Source organism: Paramormyrops kingsleyae, chromosome 4, assembly GCF_048594095.1.
Source record: "Paramormyrops kingsleyae isolate MSU_618 chromosome 4, PKINGS_0.4, whole genome shotgun sequence".
In the NCBI taxonomy this organism is placed as follows: Eukaryota; Metazoa; Chordata; class Actinopteri; order Osteoglossiformes; family Mormyridae; genus Paramormyrops; species Paramormyrops kingsleyae.
The window spans coordinates 21296629-21323023 of record NC_132800.1 but is presented as its reverse complement, the minus strand read 5'-3'; the positions used below and the strand labels follow the sequence as shown (position 1 = coordinate 21323023).

General features: G+C 46.3%; 1 protein-coding gene across 1 annotated transcript in view; it reads left to right on the top strand.

Moving 5' to 3' along the window:
• Nucleotides 1-26395, top strand: part of ptprn2 (protein tyrosine phosphatase receptor type N2) — a 132236-nt gene that overhangs the window by 58385 nt on the left and 47456 nt on the right. The window contains exon 12 of the mRNA XM_023804876.2: nucleotides 18914-18978. Coding sequence (XP_023660644.2) covers nucleotides 18914-18978 — 65 coding nt within the window. The remainder of the gene's footprint in view (nucleotides 1-18913; nucleotides 18979-26395) is intronic.

The following is a 26395-nucleotide window of genomic DNA, read 5'->3' as shown; positions in this document are numbered from 1 at the left end:
TGTAGTAAGCAGGGACACTGGAAAAACCCTAACTGGATACAGTGCTGTGAATGACCAACAGATATCAATTCGATTTCGTGGATGCCCCTTCAAAATGATATTTATACAGCCTTATCCCTGAGCACCTGATGTGGATGAAATTGAAAAGTTTTATGATCAAGTTCAGGCTGAAATTGGCAGGATGTGGAAAGAACACCTACTCCCGATGACTGGAGGCAGGTTTGGAGGAGCTGGAAATGAGAACATGGGAGACACCTTTGGCCAGTATGGACTCAGAAGCAGAAATGAAGCTGGAGAGCAATGAATGAGACCAAAAGATAGACTGTCCTCTCATCGCCAAACAATGGAAGAGTTTGTGTCAAACTGAGGAGGAAGACTGGAACCCATATTTCCAAAAAAGGACCTGGAGAAAGTACCCACTACCTTCAAGGGAATCGTCAGAAACCGATTTGGGATGCTGGATTAGTTCAAAAGAGAACCAGAGGAATTGTCTGGAATCTAAAAGGAATCTCAGAAAAGACAAAGCTATCGGGAAAGATAAAGACCAAAATTACATCATCTGCAAAATAACTGGAACTAAACTTACAAAAACAAGGGGTGTTTTTCAGAGTATCCGTCAGATTAAAAAGGCTTTCAACACTGAGCTGGTATATTGACCTCACAGGCAAATAATAACTGGTGGAGGAAAGATCAAGCTGTGAAAGTAATACACAGAAGACCTCCACAAGAGAGACGTCAACATTCGTGATGTATTTAATGAGGTCAGCTATATGAAGGAACCTTTAGTAATGGAATAGGGGGTTAGGAGCTCTGAGATTATGGGAATGGCAGCTAACATTAGTGTTGATGATGAAGACACAGAGGTTATAGACAGCTTTCACCTCCTTGGAACAGTCACCAACAACAAAGGATGCTGCAGTAAAGAAACATGTCTAGAAAAAAATCTTCAAGCCCACTGATGTATGTCTAAAAACAAAGATCATAGTTTTTTAGAATATGGTATTTCCTGTGGCTCTTTATGGATGTGAAAGCTGAACATTAAAGGCAGGTGAGGAACGGTATTGATGATTTTGTACTTTGATGCTCACAGACTTTTAAGAATACTGTGGACTGCAAGAAAAATCAGCAAGTGGATTATTGATTGAATCATGGCAGAAATTCTACGCAGAACGTAACAGATCGGACTGAGGTGCTCTTATTCTGGGCATTTTATGGGAAGATCCAGTGAAATTGTTGAACTTAATTCTTGGAAAAGCTGAAGGTGAAAGATGAAGACTCTGACCAGCAACAACACTCAATCGTCTAAGCATCCAGACAGAAGGCGGAACATTCTGGAACAATGGAATTTATACGGTCAGCAGTCAACACCGTCTTGACATCACCTAATAATACATCTTCCAAATGCTTATCCTGAGCAGGGTTGCAGGAAGTACCTACAAATAAATATCTTACTTGATTTAGGTTTCTTTTGTCCTTTTCTTGACAGGCAGCGTGAGATTGTTCTGTTAAATTATATTCTGTTATGAGACCCAGAATGTGCCCAGCACAGAAAGCAAGTCCTTCTTGAAGTGAAGATCTCTTTGCTTTTGCAAAGAGAAATAGAAAAAAAGATTCATTATTTAGGCCAGAGGAAGCGAATCCGTCCTTCATCCTTGGCTCCCAGGTCCCCTTTAAACCAATTCTGTCGTATTTTCTTGTGGGCTGGGGAGGGGCTGCACACCCTCCCCTGTCTCTCCACCATATAACCGTGTCATCATATCTACACTGCCTTAGCAGTCAAACAAACTGTGACCAGACGTAGACCAACGACCCCTGTCTGCCTCGGTGGGATATCAAAATAAGCACAGGAATACAGTCGGTGAAATGACACTCAATCCCATAGCTGTCTCACTATCTACTCTTTTGGAAATATGATCATATTATCATGATAATATTATTAAATATCCCCTGTCCAAACACATCAATCAGTCATTGTCAGTGTGACATAATAGTTATGCCTTCATTGTTGTTCTTCATCGGATTACATTCACAAAGATCATAATATCTATTGTGATAGGAAACCAGCTGGAGAAAGGCAGGGTAATGCCTTGTGTCTCTAGCCTCGCGTTCCGGACCTCTCATCGGCAGCTGTGGCCGTCGCCGCGGCGATGTTACTGTGACATCACAAACGCATTTGACTGACCAGATATTTTGAGAATGTGATGAAACAATTCGGCAATCACCATTTTCATACACACAAATGATACCTTTTTCGCGTTGCCATCTGTAGTTCACCGTTATTCACTTTAATGGCGGCGAATTATAGTAACTTAACATCTCAGTTCGACAGTAAGGAGTGCTTCCCATTTTCCCAGAAGTGCTGGAGACGTTTTAGACCTTTAAAAGCTGTTCTAGAAACTGAATTAAGTGAGGATCTGGTTCAATACACAACCCAGAGTAAGCTGTTTATATTTCTGCTGGAGAATAAATAATAATAAAAAAAATACCCGTCACACACTGTGAGCGTGGATGGCGATTTCGCATTCTGTCTGGCACAATGCTGGGATTAGTATTTATTTATTCTTTTATTTATGGGCTGTGGCTTCAGAAGAAACCCAGATGGATAATTGTCTGCTAAAAGGTTGTATACACTGTATCCAGGAGAGGGGACATATCATTATGCTTTTTTTTTCCCACATAACGGTCTCCTTGTCAACACATTTCAGACAAATGCCTCCCTCCCAAGATATTATGTAGAATGTGTTGCATTAGCACCCCGAGGTGTAAATAGCTGAGACTGAACCCTATTACTCAGATAATGAGAAAGGCTTCCTCATACATTTCCCGTTAGCGGCGGGAAGCTGAAGAGCCCAGCCTCGCGACTTTAGAGCCCGTGTAAATAACAAAAAGAAAGGAATAAAAATAAAATAGACGTATCACGTGTAGGCCGCCCCCCTCCCCCCACCTGCGCCGCCTCCCAGACCACACTCTCGCAGAAAGATATGGCAGGAAACATCATCCACACCGGTGTGCGTCTCCCTGTGGACCTGTGCAGATTGGCCACAAAGATGTTCTGCTTAAAAGCAGGAGGTGCGCTTGGCTTTGATCCAAATAAGATTTATTAGTTGAAGGTTTCTGCTGCATCTTCTGTACTCTGCTGGCCTGTAATGCTCGATACCCGTGTAGGGGCTGATTTATGTGCGTACATGTATGACACGTGGACTGGTTGCCCGGGCGATGGGTCAGGTGGCACGACTCCCTGGTTCTTGGACTTCGCGGGACAGAACTGTGTCGCAGTGATCCATGTGATAGACTGGGTCAGAGTGGGTCAGACTGGGCCTGGTTTTAGTTTTGAGCAGAATCAAAGCAAGTGTGGCTGTGGGTTATGTATTTATTACATTGTGGGGACCAAATGTCCCCATCATTTTGACATTGTGGGGACCATTTTTTTGTCTTTTATTTTGTTTGTTGACTTATGGCTCAGTTTAGGGCTGAGTAGGGGTTAAGGCTGTGTTGGGATTAGGGCTTTTTTCTATAGAAATGAATGGATGGTCCCCACAAAGATATGAATACAAATGTGTGTGTGTGTGTGTGTTGGTAAGGTTTCACTTGTGTTTGTGTGTTTGGGCGTGTCACTGTATGCATTTGTATGTCTGGGACTGTGTGTTTGTTACTGTATAGCAATGTGTGTTTGGGGTTTTGGTCTGTGTGTTTATTGGTGTAAATGTCACCGAGGCCCTGGGGGTGGCACTTGGCTGGGGGCCACAGGGTGGCTCTCGGGGGTCCTGCTCCCCTCCATTAGCTCCGGCGTCCAACACCATTCCCTGCTGCTGCTGCTCCCTAATGCAGGCTCCGCTTCGCCTCCAGCTGGGCCTCCCGCTTCGCCTCCTGCTTCGCCTCCAGCTGGGCCTCCCGCTTCGCCTCCAGCTGGGCCTCCTGCTTCGCCTCCCGCTTCGCCTCCAGCTTCCCCTCCTGCTTCGCCTCCAGTTTGGCCTCCCGCTTCACCTCCCGCTTCGCCTCTAGCTTTACCTCCCGCTTCGCTTCTAGCTTTACCTCCCGCTTCGCCTCCAGCTTCGCCTCCAGTTTGGCCTCCCGCTTCACCTCCCGCTTCGCCTCTAGCTTTACCTCCCGCTTCGTCTCCCGCTTCCCCTCCAGCTTCGCCTCCAGTTTGGCCTCCCGCTTCACCTCCCACTTGGCCTTCAGCTTCGCCTCCAGCTTCGCCTCCCGCTTCCCCTCCCGCTTCGCCTCCCTCCTCGCCTCCCGCTTCACCTCCCGCTTCGCCTCCCGCTTAACCTCCCGCTTCCCCTCCCGCTTCGCCTCCCTCCTCGCCTCCCGCTTCGCCTCCAGCTTCCCCTCCCGCTTCGCCTCCCGCTTCCCCTCCAGCTTCCCCTCCCGCTTCGCCTCCCGCTTCGCCTCCAGCTTCCCCTCCCGCTTCGCCTCCAGCTTCCCCTCCCGCTTCGCCTCCCGCTTCGCCTCCCGCTTCACCTCCAGCTTCGCCTCCCGCTTCGCCCGCCTCCCGCTGTGAGCCGCACCTGGGCAGGTGGCTCTGCAGACTGGATACATCCTTCCCTCTAAAATCAGTGTCATTCTATCCATTTTTCTGAAAGATGTGAGGGCCACAGCAACGTGGTTTCCTTACATTTCAACAGAACTAATGTTCTGTTAAAAGTCGGCATGCAGGATGTAATGAGCAGATTAATTCATCATGATTTATGTGTAAAGCCACAAACCACTGCAGCTCACTTTCATAAACCATGACACAACACTGGCATGTATGTTCAGTTGAAAAATATGAAGCGGAGTGATGTATCAAAATGGGACAGACGTTTGCTTCTCAGGTTTCTGTATATTGATCTTTTGAATTGGTAAACCTTGTAGAAAAGCTTCTTGACTCATTTTCCAAGATTTAGCGTAGTGTGGCGTATTGTCACGGGTCTGCTAAGCGTGTGTCTGTCCTCAGGTGCTGCCGACGTCACTCTGCTCTTTCCATAATAGCTCCCCAATTTTCAGTAAGTCGATCACCTCAGCTTTTCTGCTCCAGTACATCGTCGATCAAGTCTGTCTTTGCATCCAAGGGATGGAACGTGTGGTATCCAAAATTGTGTGATCTTTATATATAATACTGGGGGTTAGATTTCAGGGTGGGGAGGGGGGGGGGGGAGCTGTGTGCTCTCCTCGTGTAGCTTGGGTTTCCTCCAAGTCCCACAGTTTCGTCCTGTCATCCAAAAACATGTGGTTAGTTGAACTGGAATCTCTAAACTCGCATTTCGTGTGTGTGTGGGGGGGGGGGGGTGGGTTATGTATATATTACATTATGGGGACCGAATGTCTCCACAATGTGATAAAAACCTTTTGGCAAACTCATTTTTTCATTTGATTCTAACAATCAAAAATACAAATTTTGCTCAAAGACTAGTATTTTGTTTGATCACTTATGGTTAAGGTTAGGGCTGGGTTAAGGTCGTCATTGTTTGGATTATGGTTTTGCCCATAGAAATTAATGGACGGTCCCCACAAAGATATGAAAACGAGCATGTGTGACCTGTGATGGACTGTAATGCCATCCAGCCTTGTCCCCTGTGGTAGACCCCAGGCTCAGGGTGACCCTGTAAGATGGAAGGATAAACGTGTAGAGCAGTGTTAAGAGGGCAATGTTAATCTCTTGCCATAGAAAGTCCTGTAAGGTATTCTTCTAGTGTTACCGTTTCTGCCTATGACAAATGACCTTGCTGGCCTCCTGCTGTCACTAACTGGCTGCAGACACACAGACTTGGGACCAGAGCCAGAGCTCTCAGCAAAGTCTCATTGCTGCCCTAACTGTGCCTCAAAGATTACTTTCATGGGTCTTTTTTCTGCCCACCTTTGTTATGGTCTTTATTAAGGTTTTTAAATGCGACGCAGCGACCGTGTATGACATCATCCTCATTTTCTCACCACTTCTCCTGGTTAGTATTGCGCTATTCGCCATAACATGGAAATTATATCTACAAAATCTGGGCCTTTTTAATATCATATATTGTTTTTTTTTTTGTAATCCTAAGATCTCGATGGTTTTTGGTTGAGGGACGCTTTGGTGCTGTGGAGCATTCGAGGCAGAGCTCAGTTTGTGGGGGGGGGGGGGGGGGGGGGGGGGGGGTGCAGCATTTCCACAGGCTCCAGGGGGGAGCAGCGCTGCTGCCAGAGGGGGGGGGGGGCTGCACGGTAGCTGTGGATCAGGGATTCACAGGTGCAGGGTGTCCGGGCCCCCCCATGACACCACGCCCCCCGCCCACCCACGCTTTGAGTGACACTCTGTGTGATTTCTAATGACAACCAGAGCAAATTCCGGTAATGAGGTCACCTTGGGCCTGGATTCAGGCTTGGCTGCCGTTTCCCATGGAAATGACTTTAGCGGGATATGTATAGTCGTCTAAATGAAATTTTAATGCCTGGAAATATTGTCATTGAAATCAAAAACAGAGGGAGATCAAACCCAATATCATCTAGCTTCTCTGTCTTCTTATGTATGGATTACAAGGACCAGTAAATCCCCTCCTGGAAAAAAAAGTCATTTTGCGCTGCTAAGAGGAGACAAAATCGTGGTTACCATGGTTACCGCGGTGTATTGTTTTTCAGAGGCATGTGAGGGTCTTTCTTCAGCAGCACACACGGTAGGCGTCTCCATATTGTTGGAGGCGCCACCTGATGTTGCCCGGATTCTCTGGGAGTGTCGCCGTGGTGATTGTTGCCCTGTTGCCATGGGCAACGCACAGAGAGAGCCTCGGGGCTCTCTTGAAGCCCAGGGACGGAGGGCTGGGGAGGCAGACGTAGAAATGAGAGCACAAACGCCAGTGCGATTTTTACATACAGCCTGCATATTTCTGATGAATGGAGAAGGTTTCATCGAGGATTCTCCAGACAGTCCATGCCACTTGCATTTCATCCTGGGAGACAGACCACTAAGCATCATTTACTCTGATAGGATCTACAGACTTCATCATTAAAATTTTTATTGGGCCTAAATTTTGAAGGACAGACCTTCAAACACCAACACACCATCCGTCTGAAAGGTTCGCTTCGAAATCACCATGCACAAACTATGCTAAATTTCATAACTATAGAAAAACATTCTTTTGGCTCATTAAGAGGTGCCTCTGTAGTCTCTCGGGTGAATTTTAAAACAGGCACTGGATTGGACGCCCTGATGTGGAAGGCCCAGAGGACACTTTCAGGACCTTCAGGCTCTTCAGCAGGCAAACCGAATGATAAGCACACCATGGGACAGACTGTAACATATCAGCCATTATTCTGAGAAGCAGAAAAAGGCACGAATCTAGTTGCCAATATAGATACAGAACAATAACATACTAGGACATTTTGTCTGCAAAAAATAGGACAAAAATAGTTGAATCCTGCTGTTAATGTTGAATATGGACTAAAACTCAATTCATGGATAAGATTCACCTAATAATGCTGTGATATTAACGTTGTTGGCGCCTAATTATGGGCTGTAAGGTACAGAAGTCTCCAGCTTCAGAATCCCACAACAAACAGACGTGGCCGTAATCTGACTCTCAGTCTCCTTTCTTATATCTGTAAGGAGGACAGTTTTTTTTACAGTCTTAAAATAGAATCTTCCACATTGATCAATGTGTGTTGAGTTAAATATGGACGAAAAGTGGAGTCTATTATTTATTTCGATCAGGCCTTCTATATGGGAGAGAATTAATTAAGGTAGGTGTCTTTGAGCAGAATTTAGCAGGTAGCAAAAGAGATTGATTTCTTAGTTTGAGCATTATTAAAGTGTAATAAATCTTCTCCCCACTGCTAATTGAAAAAAAGAAATTCTTTTGCAAGGTTTGGAGAATGTGATTTCCTTCCCTTCACCTCTGGTTAAGAGAGATTAGGTCTGCGTTTGCTCTGTTACCTGTGTGTTCATTAGGTACGGAACCAGGTCCAGTATGATTGGTTCTTAGGATTCATCTCGCACGTGTCATTAGCTCTGCAAGGTGATGCTAAGGATGGTGGGGATTGTAGTTTTTGGGCTCACTTGTGTGGCAACAGCTACAGAATGAAAACATGGAGTCATGTGACATTTGGAGGAAAAAAACAACAACACTGTAGCTTTGCTGGGGCTTTATATACCTAATGGACATTATTATGGAATACAATGTATCATCAGAACATGGAAATTTCACGAAGAATGCAGCAATATGGCAGCTTCTGTAGTGTCAGATCTCTGAGGACATTGTTAATGAGTGAGATAGTGACAGCGTTTCATGATCTCCTTTTCTCCCTCTCCCTTCTTAGACTCTATTTAGATGCACGAACACACCGGGGAAGTTAATCGTTTTGCATAGACGCCTGTGTTTATTCAAACTGGGGGGGTGAATCGCGTGGATCCATGGGGCAGCTACGCAGAGCAAACAGGTGCGCAGAAACATGCAGGTGTGATTCAGTAATGCGGCAGCATCCCGCATGACGCGGGTGTTCCCACTGCGCCTGGGCCTCACGCGCATCCCTGAAGCGCATGCTCAAGGGATACAGCAGTGCAGGATGCAAAGAACACACGCAGTTACCTGTGTGCCGGTGCAGGGCTCTGTGCCTCTCTGCCAGAGAGCACAGTGTGCCTTTATTCTCAGTGTAGTTAATTTGTCACGTTTGCAAAGTGACGGTTGCAAGAAGAGGGAACTCGGGTAAATAAATGAGAGCAGGCAGCACAGGTAAATAAATGTGATGAGGCAGCAGAGGCGAATAAACGTGAAGAGGCGACACATGCGAATTAACGTGAAGAGGCAGCACAGGCGAATAAACGTGAAGAGGCGGCACATGCGAAATAACGTGAAGAGGCGGCACAGGCGAATAAATGTGAAGAGGCGGCACATGCGAAATAACGTGAAGAGGCGGCACAGGCGAATAAATGTGATGAGGCGGCACAGGCGAATAAATGTGATGAGGCGGCACAGGCGAATAAATGTGAAGAGGCGGCACAGGCGAATAAATATGATGAGGCAGCACAGGCGAATAAATGTGAATAGGTGGCACAGGCAAATTAATGTGAAGAGGCGGCACAGGTAAACTAATGTGAAGAGGCGGCACAGGCACATAAATGTGATGAGGTGGCACAGGCAAATTAATGTGAAGAGGCGGCACAGGCGAACAAATGTGATGAGGCAGCACAGGTGAATAAAAGTGAACAAGCAGCACAGAGGAATAAATGTGAGGAAACGGCACAGGCAAACAGCTCATATCTCTGGTGTTCACCACTTGCTAATTTCATCGCTATTCATGTCAGGAACAGCAGCGGTGTGTAAAGGGGGGGGGGGGCTGGAGTGGAGCAGCTAACCTGTTAGAAACACCCACCTGCGTACACTATGCCCCCTCCCCCCCCGACCATGGTAACGTGGCGGCGATGAAAACGTCGCTAACGGACCGTGAGGCTCACGCTGTGGAAATTACGCCTTCGCAGCAACGCTGCACCTCCTCTTTAATCCATCAAGGTTAAGGATCCGTGCGACGGGTTTTATCCGGGCCTCGCTTTTTACAGGTCGCGGAACATTCCGGTGTCGCCGAGGCTGCTGCACTTGCACCAACTGGTTTGAACCAGTCTGGGCCCGGGCTGCGGATTTCAGACCACTTAGTGAGTGGCGGCGACCCAAAGGTTGGCCCTCGGGGGGGGGCATAGGAGGCGTTAAGTGCCGGGGGGGTCGGCTCGCGGTTCTCCTGCCGTCTCTGGTGAGCACTCCCAAAGTGCTCCTGCCTCACAGACCTGGGGTAACTAACCACAGAGGACCAAGATCCAGTGCAGGTCCGACATGTTTCTCATGTGGAGACGTGTTTTGAAGCTGTATTTCGTTTTCCTCCATCCATCCATCCTTCCATCTTCCAAAGCCAGTTACCCAGGGCAGGATCTCGATGACCCTGGAACCGATCCCAGGAAGGAGAAGTCTTTAGGCAGGAGGCACCCTGGAAGAGATGCCAGTCCACCCCAGAGCTCACATGCACTGTGGGAAACTAAGCATCGCCGCTGTGCCCGACTTCCATGCATTTCAGAGTTTTGTCAAATAAAACTGTGCTGAAGTCCAGCTCTTTTATTCGTTGTATTTGAAGCAGCACATTTAGACTGTTAATACAATCTGTTTGTGTGTAAAATAAAAAGCCATGGAAGCCATTTGAAGACCCCAAAGGTTGATGGTTCCAGTTCCATATCTGCCGTCTCCATGGAAACTTAATCACACTTGTTGCTGTAGTGAAACCTCCAGCTGTGTAAAGGGGCAAGCGCATCACTCCCCGCAGTACAGTGCTGAAATGCGATTGTCGGCCCCCAGTCTCGAAAAGATGTAAATCATTTGGTGCACCAGCCATAGTCGACTGGCCTCTCCGGAAGCCCTGTGTGACATCACCGACGTCTCAGACGGCGAACGGCTTCTGCTGTTACGGCCGGGATCTGCGGACACGCCCCTCGTGGACCCCCCCCGCCATCTCCGGAATCTGCCACAAGGGGATGTGATTAGAAATGTGTCATGGGACATTATTGGAAGGGGACAATGACGGCGTGTGACCTGCAGAGCCAGAAAGCCAGACATCGCCGGGGATTATGGGTATTAAAGACAATGCCTGATGGCACGGACTTAGCACCGTCGCTCATACGCGCCTGCATAGCCAGTCATTCCCGATTAGTGCGGATTACAGGCAGCTAACGGCTAACGGAAAGTCTTTTTCCATTGCCAATGAATTGATGGATGGGGGCCCAAGTCACATTGGGGGGGGGAGGGGGGTAACACTGCATGGATACTTGATCCTTCTCTCCGGTCCCTGATGCTCAGTGCCGACCAGGATGAGGGCTTCCATTTGGATCTGCCGCACCCGCAATTAGGCCTGTGCTCGGATCTGACGTTCCGCCCAGGGTGTACTTCACCTCACCCCCAGTGCATTCTGGGAGAGTCTCCCTAACACTGCAGCCTTACTTGGAATGAAAGTACTTCCTGTACAAGGATGGGTGAGAAACATTTCTTGCTGATGTGAGATGTTCTCAGGAAGTTTCATGCAGAGATAACTCATCTATCACTCTGTTTGGTTCTTTTTGACACAAGCCTAGCTGGTGGATTCCAGTAAAGTACTGTCGTACATACTGCTCACTTAACATTAAATTATCTTCATTTGGTTTATTTTTAGGCAAGGCAAAAACAGCAGCGAGTAAAAGTAAACCCAGTTAGATTATTGAATTGTGGTAATATATGAAGCAGAGAGTGATTCCCGCTCCGAGATCCAGCTAGGACAGAGCTGGTTGGTCTCCATATTTCTCTGCTGAGTTTCTTGGGTGGGGGGGGGGGGCACATAACATGCTTAACAGCAGCGTAAATGAAAAACCGTCTATTTACGCGATGCAATATTCTAATCTGACACTGATGCATGTACAGTATGCGGTCGCCATTTTTAAGCCGTTAAAAGTAATCATCATGCTGTTTTCAAGCAGCCCTCATTAATTTCCCTTTGAATTATTCTTATTATTTTCATTTAAAAAGGGCTTAAAAAACATTTATTAATGTGGTTGTCCGACAGAAATGTTGCTCACCTCAGTACTTTGGACTAGAGCAGGAGGATTAACGGCGGCAGCGGACGTGGCGGGCAGGATGTTAGCCGTTTGTGTCCCTCGATGTTTATCTCTGCCGGTCGATGCGGGACACGCTGATAATGAAGCCGATTTTAATCTCGTTTCTCGCCATCGCTCTGCTCTCCGCCCCGCCAGGGTATCGACCACTTCAGGAGTGGGGGTCGGGGGGGGGGGGGTGGTTATGGAGTGACCACTGGAAAAGTGGTCGCAGGAGCGGAGCGGAAGTGAACGAGATCGTCAGAATCAGGAGTTGAGTGCTAAAGCCTAACAGACAGGCAGGGAATCGGGTGAGCCCCCTCTACACCGGCGTTTCTCAAACCAGTCCTGAGGGACCCCCAGACAAAATATGGACTGTGTGGCATGGAGCTGGAAGGGAGCAAAAATGAAGACCATCTGGATATCCCCGAGGAGCAGATTGGGAAACGTTGCTCTGTACATCCTACACTCAGTGGTACCAGAAATTGGCCAGACACACAGGAGAAAAATCACATTTTAGAAGCAGGTATAACATTTGTGGTAAAGAGGAATGAACCTTTAACTGGACCGACGAGAGCGGTTTGAGTCTGATTTCCAACACAAACGACTCTCCCCGCCACATTATCGTAAGCGAGACTAAACATCGCTTCACCTTTGACTGGGACTGTTTGCATAATCTGTAAAAACACACATACCACAAGACCACAACCTGTAAGTCAGTGCTCCGCAAGACCACAACCTGTAAGTCAGTGCTCCGCAAGACCAAAACCTGTAAGTCAGTGCGCCGCAAGACCACAACCTGTAAGTCAGTGCTCCGCAAGACCACAACCTGTAAGTCAGTGCTCCGCAAGACCACAACCTGTAAGTCAGTGCTCCGCAAGACCACAACCTGTAAGTCAGTGCTCCGCAAGACCACAACCTGTAAGTCAGTGCTCCGCCCCACACCAGCAGGGAAGGCTGATTCAGAGGCACCTCATGATGGTTAGATGTATGGAGGTCAGCCCCCCCCCCCTTCTTTCTGTATGTATTATTTATCCTGATCTCACCTCAACCCTGGTCCGAGTTATTAAGAAACCCCCCCTCCACTGAGAGAGGCGCAGGGCTAGCCTTACACACGCCCACAGAATCGCCGCCGACAGCCAGCACACCCAGCCCCCCCCACCCCCAGACAGTCCGCCTTCACGATAAATGTTTCCATCTCGCCACGTCGAGGCAGAATCGATGGCGACAGGCAGGTAACCTTGGAATCGTGGCGATGGGGGTGTGCCGTCGGAATTAGGAAATCAGCGGGGGCTTTCAGGAAGCCATGCGATCCACGGGTGCGAGACGCATCTCATCCCGCATCTCCTGCAATCTGCAATTCAATCCCATTAAAATAGAAACGCCCAACAGTCGCATTCAGTGAATACCGGGCTTGATCCTGCGACTGTGGGGTTCACCCTCAGCCCTTATAACACCTGCAAATATGCATATACACACTATATACTGTATGTGGACACCAGCTTGTCCGATACCTCATTCCGAATCTAGGAGTATTAATATGAAGTTGAACAAAATCATTTGAAGACAGAGAGGTCTGTCCTTTGTTGTTCTGAGATTTACCATTTGCTGGTGGGATTTGCTGCCATTCGAGTTTTGGTTCGTTTGGTTAATTCAGGTATCGATGTTGGGCTATCAGATCCTTTTCTGTGAGATCCAACCACTTTGGCAGCGGAAATGGCTCCCATCACTTGAATCACTTCAATTGCATTTGAACGAGGCAGCTCTAACGAGGCAGTTCTAGCGAGGCAGCTCTAGCGAGGCAGCAATGCAGCGATCTTATTTATACGACCACAAATTCTGCTGCCAACGTTTGTTGCTGAAGATTGCATAACCGTGCATAATTATACACCTGTTTTAGCAATGGGTGTCGCTTAATTAGCCAATTCCTCTAATTAATAGGAGTGTGTCCACGTACTTTTGGCCATATAGTGTTTATTTGGAAAATATTTGGATTCATACTCGGGTTTTCTGTTTAAAACCTCAGGAAGACTGGAGGCAAGATGCTTTTCCCATTAAAATGGACTCAGTTTGACCCCCAAAAGCAGGACCTCCTGTCCTCAGTGTCCACCTGAGCATCTGATGCTCTTCTCTTTGCTTGCGTAGGCTTATTAGAAGACTAAGATCAAAAATTCAGCATCAGGAACACCCCCCTAGAGATCCTAACAAGCTGGTGGTTTGTCTGCTTACCCTTCAAGGTCATCACAAAGCTCATGGGAGTTACACGAAAATGTTCTGTGGGCAGAACGAAAAATGATTGGTTCAGAAAGATAACCAATCAGATTGTAGAGGAGGTGGGCCCAAGCAACTAGAGAAGGCAGGACAACCAATCAGATGTCTTGGGCCCACCTCCTCTATAATCTGATTTGCTATCTCTCTGAACCAATCATTTTTCGTTTAACAAAAACAGCTTAACAAAACCCCGTCTTTTAGGCTGACCCCAGACATCTTCAATGAGACGGGTGAAGGTCCCATTGCGCCCTAGGATAGCTCCCTCCTCTCCTCCTCTTCCTCCCTGCCATGACTCTGTTTCAAGTAGCTGAGTCGCAGTGTGAAAAATATTAGCGGAATTTCTGTTATTGCTTATGAGCTGCATTTCTTTTATTTGCTTATGAGCTGCATTTCTGTTATTGCTTATGAGCTGCACATGCTAACTTGCTCTGATTCCCTGCTTGGGGCAGGAGGTTGGGGTAAAATGATGGCTGACCAATTTTTGGGTCTTAATCTGAGATGAAGGCTCCACGACGACCCCTGCTTGATCCCCTCCCCCCCATCCCCAGAGGCCTTCCCAAGAAACATCTCCTAAATCCTGCAGCTGAAGGAAACGCATCACCACGAGGCTGTTTTTGCAGATTTTCATTCGAAAAAATGAAGTCCACTCTGCCCGGCCTTCCATAGCAGAAACCCCACCCACTTCCTGTGAAGGGCCCAGCCCCAGGTGTCTGCAGATACGGTTCCATCCCCTGCTTTTAATTTTATTACATATTAGCTATCATACTGCCTTTGCGAAGCTGTACGTCTCATATTGCTTGTGCTCCATATTGCAGTTTAAATTACTCAAGGCAATACGAACAGGGAGAGAAGAATCATTTGAACAGATTGAATGGTGAAATGTTGATATCAGAGATTAAATTAATGCAAGCGAAACCAAAACAATATCTAATTAAAATCATTTGAGAAATGACTTGAAAATTGATTCTGACATCGGCATTTACAGAGCCTGTCATAAATATCACTAGATGTCAGGCGTGTTTTTTTTTTTTTTTTTTTTAACACTCCATAGAAAATGAACGGGAGCAAAAATGGACACCGGGCCTCCTTTGTTTTCCGTCAAGGCCCGAGGCTTGTCACGTCACAATAGCACTTTCGTTTCCACGGCGATGGGAAGATGCTCTGATATGATAGGCCGCCGTCAGGGAGTCCCATTACGCCTTTGCACCCTGTCATCAAAAAATGGGTTGTATGGGGGGGGGGGGGGGTTCTGTATTCCCCTGGGGGGGGGGGCATTTCCTTATTATTGTCACCTGAGATGCATACAGAAAATGGTCTTGTGTCTGGCACAGTCATGAGAAAAAGAAAATACACCCCATTAAAGTCTATGCTTCTGTTTATCAGGGGCTGAATAACGATTGTGACGGTCCTCAGCAAAATCCACGAACAAACAAATATAACCTTGGGTGACAAACGAAAAAACACGACAGATTTCGATATGTAAGCAAGCCACCGTTCAGAAAGTAGGGCTATTCTCTCACACCAGCCCCCAACGTGTTCTGCAGGCATGAAGAATTTTGTTCCCTGGGGCCCTGCTGTTATTTTATCTTTTACATTTAGCAGATGCTTTTGTCCAAAGCGATGTCTAATTGAGAAAAGCTTGGGGACAGAGAGCTGGGTGGGATGCCGTCCCTGGAGTGCTTGGCGTCAGCTGTGGGATTTGAACCCACAACCCTCTGGACACGGGCGCAGAGCTGTAAGCCCCTGGGCTGCATGCCCCCTTTCCACCCCTCCCACCATGAGAGCTGATGTAACAGGAAGCAGGCAGCGTGTCAGGTGACTTAATTCCTGTGTGGAGGATGGGACAGAGAACCCTGCTTTCTTACGGGTTACTAAGCAGTGACGCGCGTCGTGTGAGCGGTGGGAGTCGGGAGATGGGGTCGTTCTCTGTTACCAGGCAGCCTCTGGGAACCTTTCTCCAATAGCCTGTTCAATTTGTATTTTACTTAGTTTTACATACAGCTTGCTCCACTTACATTGCAGTGCCTGGTGCTAGAGCCGCAGTGAAGCTGGAATGGGCAGCTGTCGGTGTGGTTTCTGTAAAGAGCACCAATAAAAGCAGCTAATTAGCTTAATTGATCATTTTATTTTTTGACGGGCACAGCTATTTGGGCCAGCGTCGACAGCCGAAGTCTGGGACGTTCCAGGTTAAGGACATGTCCGTGAGGGCATAGAAACAGGTGCACGATGAAGAGGAGGAAATCCCGAATCGGAGGAATTATCGGAATAAAGGGTGGCATCCCCCCCGTCTCATATATAAACGTACACACATATGACACCTAATTCAATTTAACACCTACCGTATTGTTAAAACAGACGTGTTCGCTGTGAGAAATGCGCTCATACAAAATTCAGGGGATAACTAAATGAATTCTTTGTAACAAGAGATGGGGTGTGTGGGGGACAGAGACTGTAAATAGATCAATAGCCCTTTGCCATCCTGAGCATAAAAGGATCTTTTAGGGAAGGGGATTCTTAGAGGGTGATAAGGATGGAGAAGCAGGCGAAATGCGTGCATTTTATGGAAGCTCCGATAAATCATTCGGTGCATGTGTGGAGTTCTGCATGCATTTAATCCTGTAATAGAGTTTATCTGTGGCGAAGAATAGTCTGGGGTTCACACAATTATACACACACAGATACACACACACACACACATATATATATCCTACCAAATGTCTCCCACAATGTAATAAAAACCTATTATTTTGACCTTGTGAGGACAATTTTTCAGGTCCCCACAAAAATTTGTGAATGCAATCAAAAAAGTAAAAATGCTAAAAGTCTCATATTTTGTTTGGTTACTAATGGTTAAGGTTAGAGTTGGGTAGGGGTTAAGGTTGACATGTTGGGATTAGGGTTTTCCCCATAGAAATGAGTCCCAACAGATATAATTACAAACCTGTGCGTGTGTATTTGTGAGTGTGTCTGCGTGTGTGTCTGTCTGTGTGAGTGTGTGTGTCTGTGTGTGTGTGTGAATGTGTGTCTGCATAAGTGTGTATGTGTGTTTCTGTGTGTATTTGTGATTTTGTGTGTCTGTGTGAGTGTGTGTGTCTGCGTGTGTGTGTTTGTGAATGTGTGTCTGCGTGAGTGTGTATATTTCTGTGTGTGAGTGAATGTGAGTGTGTGTGTGTGTGTGCGCAGAAACCCTCAGACTGGGTGCCTGGCGACTAACAGAGACACAGGTCTGGCCTCACATTTTCCCACTGTCCAAGATCTCTCTAACTTACGCTCATTACGGCAGAACTCTGCACTTCATAGCCGCTTAATAGACTCACCACTCTCCGGTAGAAACCTTAATTAGGACCTCTGCAGTTTCCCTCTTGATCGCCAAAGGAGATACACTTGTAGTATTATCGGAATGGAAAAGCTGAAAGACCTACGGAACTGAGTACTATTTATTTTTCTTTTTTTCCTGGGCATTATTTACCGCCTTCTTCTGCTTAGAAATACGCTTTCTCGCAATTATTTACGACGGCAGTCTGTCGCCGAGTTAAGTTACCTAAAATGCACAGAAACCGGTGTTGTACTACGTTGGTGCTGTTATACCGACGCACCTTCACGTTGTCCAAGTGTCCATATGCTTTTATATGGGTGTTCCTACCGGGCTGTGATTGTTACACACAGGTGCCTCCTGTTGATATTATAACGGCTCTATTAATTTGATCATTTTACAGACGCCGGTGTACGTGGGCGGGTGTGCGGGGCGCTTCCATCTCTTTTTAAAAAAAATCTCATTTCTCCTCATCCTCTTCATTTTTAAAACGACGATACTTTCCAGTTTACAGTAACGCCTTTGCGACTGCGTCATACATTTATATAAACTGAGCTAAAAATGTAAATACACATAGGTGGGCTACTTAAATGATCGAAACGAATTACTTTTGGAAGGAAATCTTGCATGTCTAGCTTTGGTATTAAGAACCCCATTAAATTACCGAAGACGTCGTTTTAATGCATCCTGTGTTTAACTTTTTTTTTATTTGACTGCTCTTCAAATCATATAAATTAATGCGCAATATTATTTTCACTGTTGCATATTCATTACCGTCAAGTAGGCCTATACCTGCCTGGAGAATGTCAGTTTCAGCGTGTTCCATCGGTACTTGGTTTGTGTAAGTAGGCTACTTTAATAAAGTAGATTAAGCGGGAGAATAATACAGATTATGCAGCATAATGGCAATGCCGCAGATCCATCAAAGTAAGCGGAGCACTTCGCTTAGAAATGCTTAAATGCACGCCTCCCTCCTCGGCTGTATACGGCTTCAAGATGAATAACAATAAAATAAAGAGCGGCTTTAATGCGTGGAAGTTAATCAGGTGCAATTAAGCAGATGCTGTCTGAGGGGATATACGCGAAGCAAGACTCTTCGCTCCAGTATTAAAATTTAATACCCGGTACTAGAGGGGCATCTCAGGGCGGGTCAACGCGATGGTCCTGCAGACCGGCCGCCCGAAAAGGAGTGCTGACCGACCATTAAGGCGCCCTATTGTCCATGCGATCACTCTCGGAATAACCGCCTAGAAGAGCATCAATCAAATTATTCCTCTGATGCTGCAGTACGTGCATAATTATATGGAATACTGCATATAAATTCTCAAGTGCACGGAATTATTCTGATAGATTAAAATACTAATTAGGTAGGCATTGCAGACTTTTGAGAACATTACAGGGTTCAGCACGCTCGCGTGATTTGCATATTCTTCATCTGGCGAATGTGTCAACAAAAGGACTTTTTCCCCCCCTTTGTAACGCATTCATATGCAAACAAACAGCCTGGAATTATGCATCATTTTATAAATGCGTTTCTTTTGCGTGTAATGCATCGAATGCAAAAAAAATGCATTTGGTGACGGCTTAGTAGGTTTTGGTAAGTCCTCATATCACCAGTCCACTGACATAGGCCGCTTGTTAATCTGGCAAGGGTGCTCTTGTTTGGAACTTTAAACTTGGGGAACATGCCCTGTTGTGTAATCAGGCTGCATGATAAGTTTAGAAGCTGTCTCTGTCCTGATCGCCCTCTTTCCACACTGAATCCCTGTTCTTTTTCACAGCTAAACAGGAAGATAACCTGGGAAATGAATCGGCAGTGCGCATCCTACAAGCAGGAGTCATGGACGTAAGTCTGGATAAAAATTCCTGTTTATTCCCCTTTTTATACGCTACTGAAAGACGGTGATTCATTATGCTTGAAAAGCACACACAAATAAAAAGAAATACAAAAAAATAAGGGCGAGTTCAACAAAACAAAAACAATGGTGAGTATTCATGCGTTACAATGAAGCGTGTGTGTGTGTGTGTGTGTCTTATTTAATATTTTAGGGTCTCAGCAGATCTACGGCATGTTAACATGGCACTCACAGTAACATTGCCCGTCAGCACTGACGTGATCTGCTTCTTTGTAACCGGTTAGCACTCATTCACACCAGCCGAGGCGAACACAATTCTGTGCCGCCGACTCCCGATTTTCCGGCCATCGGCTCGGGAGGGGTGGCAGACTGAGGCGGGGCGCCGGCAGGGTCCCGGGCTCCATTCAGCCTCCCGTATCACAGAGCCGGTGGCTTGGGAGGGGTGGCAGACTGAGGCGGGGCGCCGGCAGGGTCCCGGGCTCCATCAAGTCTCCCGTATCGGAGCCGATGACAGCGCCGCGCCGCCGCCCGTCTCCTCGCTCCCGTCTGCGGGAGCTTAGTGGCGATTTGTCCTACGTGACATGAATAGATGGATGCAGGTGTTGTTACATAAACACGTACATAAATAATATATTTGCATTTAAATTTATCTTGAGCGCTTTTCTGAGTGATCAAAAAAAAGAACCGTCAACCTAACGAATGGTTTTGCCCAGCTGACATAAATCAAATATTTTTCTTCCAGCAGAGAATAAAAAAAGCCCATCTCACAGCTGAGCGGGGGCTTGTATTCTCATAATCCGAGGGTTAAAGCATCATTTTTTATTTTATTTATTTATGGCAATAACTCTCTGAATAGCAGAATACTGTCGATATCTGAGGTTTTTGTAGCATCGCTCTGGAGTAGAATTAATCCTATTCCCCATATTCATGCTTTGCTTCTGTCTAATACCAGGCACTTTAGGTCTCACGCTGTCTGGAGGGAAATTAATTAGGAATAGAGCTGTTTTTAGGTTGCAGATTGAACTTACTCTGTGAAGAGCGGCTTTCGTACTGCTGCGTTTTGTGTAAGATTGAAGATTTTAATATATAATCTGCCAAATTCCCTGCTAAGGAAGCGTCTGCTTGAGATGCCGTTCTGTCGCAGTGACGCTCGCTCTGATGTTTTTAATGATACTTCATTATTTAACAGGGATTGATATTTTTTTGTATGGATTAATGTAAAATTCATTCTGACGAGCCAAGGTGCTTTGATGAGCGTGCTTTGCATTCGGTTACAGTTTGTCTTGTATGGAGGGACAAAAACGTTAAGTATAAATGTCTTTTCGAACGAAACCGGGTGAACATTGTGAATCTAAAACTTGCATTACGATTTTGAATATCAGACTGATCAGATTATTTAATGGGAAAATCCATTCCGCGCGCATTTTAAAGCCGAGGCGCCGCATCCAAACAGGGTCAGATATGCAGATGAGCCGGTGCAGCCAAAGGGACGCTGGAATTGCGCTGGAGGTGTCCTGCTCAGCATCGGGCATCTGGCATCTGGCGCTGCTGTTGATAACAACCGAACAAAACGCCTGGGTCACCTCCTGGGTCAGCACCCCCCCCCCCCCCCCCCCCCCGAGCCCCCCTTCAGCCTGACACCCCCCAACCCCCACTGGCTGTCACCCCCTGCTGGCTCTCCTGTGTTAATTGTTTCTCCACACTCCTTTCGACATGCGCATTGGGTCGTAGCTACCTGTTTGCGGGTCTATGTGTGTGTGCCGAATTAGTTTGTATTACAATGTGGGGACCAAATGTCCCCCCACAATGTAGTAAAAACCTATTATTTTGACCGTGTGAGGACAATTTTTCAGGTCCCCACAAAAATCTGTGAATGCGGTCAAAAAAGTTAAAATGCCAAAAGTCGCATTTAGTATGGTTACTTATGGGTAAGGTTAGGGCTTGGCAGGGGTTAAGGTCGTCATGGTGGGATTAGAGTTTTCCCCATAGAAATGTCCCCACAAAGTACAAACCTGTGTGTGTGTGTGTGTGTGTGTTTCTGTCCGTTTACTTGAAAATGGTGGGTAACTCCAGCACCCATCACCAAAAACAGGCAGCGGTGGAGAATTTTTCTGCTGTTTTCCTTTTTTTTCCTCTGGAAAGTCACTGTGAGTCGGCTGGAAATTAATTCGCGCCGCGTCATTAGCGGAAACAAAGTGTCCCCAATGTGTCACCGTTGTATAACGTTACTTTATAAAGCTTTTACCTCCGAATGGAGAGGTATATAAATTAACCTGTGACATTCCTCAAATCGAGGTATGAAGGCGGAGAGTGACAGTGAAGCGCTCTCCTGAATGGGTCCGATTCGCCGACAGGTTCCTCGCCTACCCATGGCGTCTCTGATAGGGGGAGGGGTACCTTCCTGTCACACAGTCTCCCAGGTGTCATTTAAATGACAGCAGAAGGGTTTATGAGCAGAGTCTGTGATGGGGAGGTGCAAACGCAGGGCTGGAGCCCAGGAGGGGCAACGCAACTGGGCAGCTGATACCGACACCAAACTACTAACAGCTCCATATTATCATTTATTATTATTACTATGATTAATATTCAATTAATCTGTTTTCCTTAACTGTTTATCTTGGGGAATAGGGGTAAGTTTGGTGCCTGTCCTAGGATGCACAAGACTCCCAGTATTTATTATTATTATTATTATTATTATTGGTAGTAGTAGTACTATTTATTGCTTTCAGACGGACTGGCATCTAATTCAAGGTTTGTGCCCCCATGTGCTGTAAAGTGGGGGGAACTAAGGAAGAATCTTATCCTGTGTTCAATTATCTCTCGGAAGTCTGAAATTCCAAGGTGCGTGACGTCACGTCCGACCAATCTCCCGTTCGAGCTACACATCTCGGAACAAACGTGGCTGCCTTCATCAACACGCCGTTGTGTGTTTTTGCTTTATATTTTAGCAGATTTGGAGTGAGATTCTTTTTTTCTGAGAGACAAACAAACAGCTAGAGGAGGCAGGACTAAGACATCTGATTGGTTGGTCCACTGAACCAGTCATTTTTCCTTATGCCCTCAAAACATTACTGTGTAAGTAAAACTCCAATGTGCTATTCCAAGGGCCCCAAAATGTTGGAAAATAATTGGATTGGTTTGGCTTGGGGGGCCCTGGATGCTCTCCCCACACAACCCTGACCAAGATAAGCAGTTTCAAGATGGATGGATTATTGGTATAATGAAAGTTAGAGGTGCCCATCTGGGCCTTGTGCTACATACATGACATATGTCATAGATGTGTAAATCCCCTCGACTCTGACAGTCAACATGAAGATGGTGCCCAAGATAAGATTAAGTCAAACTGAAAGATGGATCAATCCTGCATGCTGGACAGGTGCCGCCCGGGAGAGGCTCTGAGTGGCCGGACCGACCAATGAGGACGGGCAGGGTGAGAGGCCAAAATGGCTCCATTCTAATGGTGTCCTGTTATGTCACAGCGGTGACTATTGATCCAGTTAGTGTGTCGATGTTCTAGCTATTCCTGGGTGAACAGAGAAGTCAGAGATGGAGATCGAGATGGCTCAATTGCACGAATGGAGATTTATTTTACCGCTATAGTCTCCGGCATATTAGGAATTACTCATTTTCCCTTCCCCCAACAAACAGCTTTTTGACTATTTTTACACAGGAGTGTGACGGACTGGTCGGAATGCAGCATGAGTGGCTGTTATACGATACTCAGAGAACAGCGCAGCAGTTGCGATTAAAAACCCTTTCAAATGGCACAAAAGAGACACGTTCCCCTGAGGCTAGAACCCGGAGCACTTCTTTCATTGGTCCAGACCTTAAACTGCAGTAGAAACAAATAACCCTCTAATGTTTTGGTCAAAGCAAAAGCTCATCTACAGTCACCATACTGCAGAATTTATTAATCAGTTTTTTTTTTTCCTCATGGACATAAACCACTTTTTTTTCAGTTTGAAATTATTAGGGAGGAAGAAGTCATAGAATAATGCATTGTAAATAAAAGGACACCTCTATTGTCCATAAATGGCAGAAATTAATTGAGCCACATCCCTGATTAGTATTTGCTGTCTTTTTTTAATTGGTTCTCATCTTCAGCTCGAAGGAGCAGAGGCGCTGTATTATCTGCTGAAGTCTTAGAACTCAGATGACATTTTTGCAGCTTTTGAAAACAGCTTTGGTTTTGTTTTATTTGAGTTCAGCCACAGAAGGATAATTAGGAGTTAATCAAAATAAAACACAACCTAGCTAATTAGTCAAACAGTTTAATGTTTTTTTTTGGTTTTTATTCTGTTTCTACTCTTTGTGTGAAAGTAGCAAATTGCAGTATGCTAATTCTTGCAATTATGAAATAATGTCGCTTATAATAAATGAATAATATAATACATCTAAATTTAAATCTAAATTTGAATTGCATTATTGTTCTTTAGAATTGCTTTACTGCACTGTTTGGACTGTAGAGGGTGTAGTCATTAAAAAACTGAGCTAATTGATTAGAAATCGCTCAACCCGCGTAATCTGGTGAGCCAGGGGCATGCTGGGATAGCTCTGGAGGTGTCCGTCTCATCTTAAATTGCTGCTCATGGGAGTTTTACTTACGCAAAAATGTCCCTTCTGCCCAAGGAACATTTTTTGCGTAAGTAAAACTCCCACGAGCTAAATTGCTTCAGTGCATCCAGAGAAACGTTTATAATGATTAGTTCGCAAGGGTTTCTGGGTAATGTCATCTTAAGGGACAATTTAGCATTGTTATGTTCAGACACACAGTTTACAGCCCGTCCTGAGACTGCCGGTTTATGCCTGCGCGGCGGAGGACCTGGACGTCCGCTACGGCGGCGGCGATTTTTTTTTTTGAAGCCCCCGGTCATTAGCATTTATAGTGCTGTTCCGTGCCTTCCTGGTAATTCGGTCCCCCCGGAGGATTAATGCCACGCACTGTTTGGTCCAGCAGGTACCGTTTGCTCTCCTTGTTCCGGCTGGCGCCTGCGATCTCCTGTGAAAGGCAGAAAATTCTCCAAAAAAAAAAAATGCCAGACGTCCGAGTCGTTTCGCATTCGCCGGCTTTGCTGACGCAAAATGTAAACCGGAGTGTGTGTGTGTTGTTTTTTTTTCCTTTGGTGTGCGGCTGGTAGATGATATTAAAGCTATTTGTCACCAAATTAAGGCTTACTGACATTTGGGCATTCGTTAATCAGGAAATCCCTGCGCTCCGCATTATCGAGCAGTACAGGAGGCGTCGGGTAAATTAAACATGCTGGGGTGTGCGTGCGTGCGCGTGTGCGCATGCGCTTGTGCGCCCGCCGAGGGTCTCGGTGTCACGCCTCCATTGCGGCACCTTCACGGCTGTCAGTTAACCACATAATGGAATTGGACGGCAGGTACTTAAATACATGCATATAATCTCAACATACGGTGAGTGGGGTGGAGGGGACTCCCCTCCCCCTCCCAAAGACAACGGGGACCACTTACGGCAAAGGTCAGCGGTGACCTCACACTGTTCAGACTGTTTTCATCAGCAAACCCCTCCCTAGGTTAAAAGGGGGGCTGGTTTGCTAGTGGTGCCTGTCACTGTCATCAACTGGTATGTTTATCTCCATGGAGAAATACAAATATCTGCCTTAACAGGTGCACAAACTTTGCATACATGAATACATTCCTAGTAATATTTGAAAGAGCCTGTTGTGTTAGCTGCTACATTTTATGAAGAAATTGCAGGGGGGGTGGTCATTTTATCACCTAGTTTCATAATAGTTTCTTCACTTTGGAGATAATCACCAGCAAACTGCACGTTTGCGAAGCGACTTGTTGTTTTCAGACGCCTTCCACGGCGTGACGGGGGGGCTCGTCTGTTTACAATCTCAGAGAGGCTTCATTTATTACCTAAAGGGCCCCCGGGGCTGTTTTCCGGGGGGGGGGAAAATCACCAGCTTGGCCTTGCCGTTTGCATGCCGCGTTCTAGTGCCTCTCCCAGGCTGAGGCTAATTTTAGCCTTAATGCGCAGCAGGAAAATGTTTCAGCGCTTAGATTCATATGAAGCACTTAGTCGGACGTTTGCATTGATGCAGTATGTAAACTGATGCTGATGAAACTGTTAATTGTTAGTTTAATCTCGCTGCTATTAAATATTAAATGTGCAGTTAATGGTTTCTCCGGTAATAGCAATAAGCTGATCCAGGGTCAGATCTGTGAATGTTGTCATGCTGTTTACGTCAGGAAATTCGACACTTTTACCCAAAGCAGATTTAACTCTCCGCCACGTATCTCCTCCATTTTATCACTTGTGCGGTTGAGGTTAATCACGTTCCGCTTCACTGGGCTTAAAGCAGACGTCTAACAGTACGCAGCGTATCCTCGGTTTCATTCCAGCTGAGCCTTTAATTAATTGTCCTTTAATTAGCTCTTGATTGAGCGAATTGCGTAATTCAAATCGGGTTAAAACAAACACGTGCGGCAGGAGGCGGTTCTCTGTGCCGCGGTTAAATCGGAGCCTTTCGCCGACGTGCGTGTGCAGTGGCCGAGGTTGCTGCAGCTGCTTGAGCGGAAACGTGTGTTTTACGAAATCAGAATAAATTAGTACCGACTCACAGCAAAAACAATGGTAGCGCTCCTTTATTTTAATTACGTGACTTGTGCAGTTCCTCCAACAGCGTCACAGGTATCCAGTCGTTTAGTCAAAATCAGTGTTTCTCAACCCAGTCTTCAGGGAGCCCCAGACAGTCCGCGTTTTTGCTCCCTCCCAGCTGTCTGGCCCCCAGAGGACAACGTTGAGAAACTCTGCTCTAAGTCATTTAAAGTCCCCAGGACGATGGCCAAAAATCTTCTTATTTGGATGCAATAATGAGGTTCCTCTCAGCATAATATAAGCCCATAGTCTTATATTATACCATAGTCTAGTATTGAAATTTAATAGTAGATTTGGTCATTTGATCATTGTTGAATCTGGGTGACGGTTGGGGGAGGAGGGGGGGGGGGGAAGATTTTATGGAACTCTCTAAGCCCCGCCCCTCTGGTGCATTTCATCATGGGTGCGTCACCGGTGTCCGTCTTCAGTAATAACAAAGCGCTGTTAACGCCCCCACCCGTTTTGCGGGGTCCCTTGGTGTAATAAGGCAAAGGGGGCAGTAGAGCTTCAGTGGTGGGGGGTGTTGATGTACTTCTTTTTTATTATTTAAATGATGATTAGCTGTGATATTAGTATTGTTGTTCCGTGGGTAAATTGTCCCGAGTTTAATCAGGACACAAACTGTTTAGCGCGCTATTAAAATGCATCGTGGTTATTTCCCCTGAGCGGCCTGTTTTCACGCCAGCCCGGAATCAGCGGGACGCGCGTCTGCTGCTGATTTTTTGAGTGCCTCTTAATATGATGAGCGAGCACTTCCTGTCACATGGTCCAAAGGCACC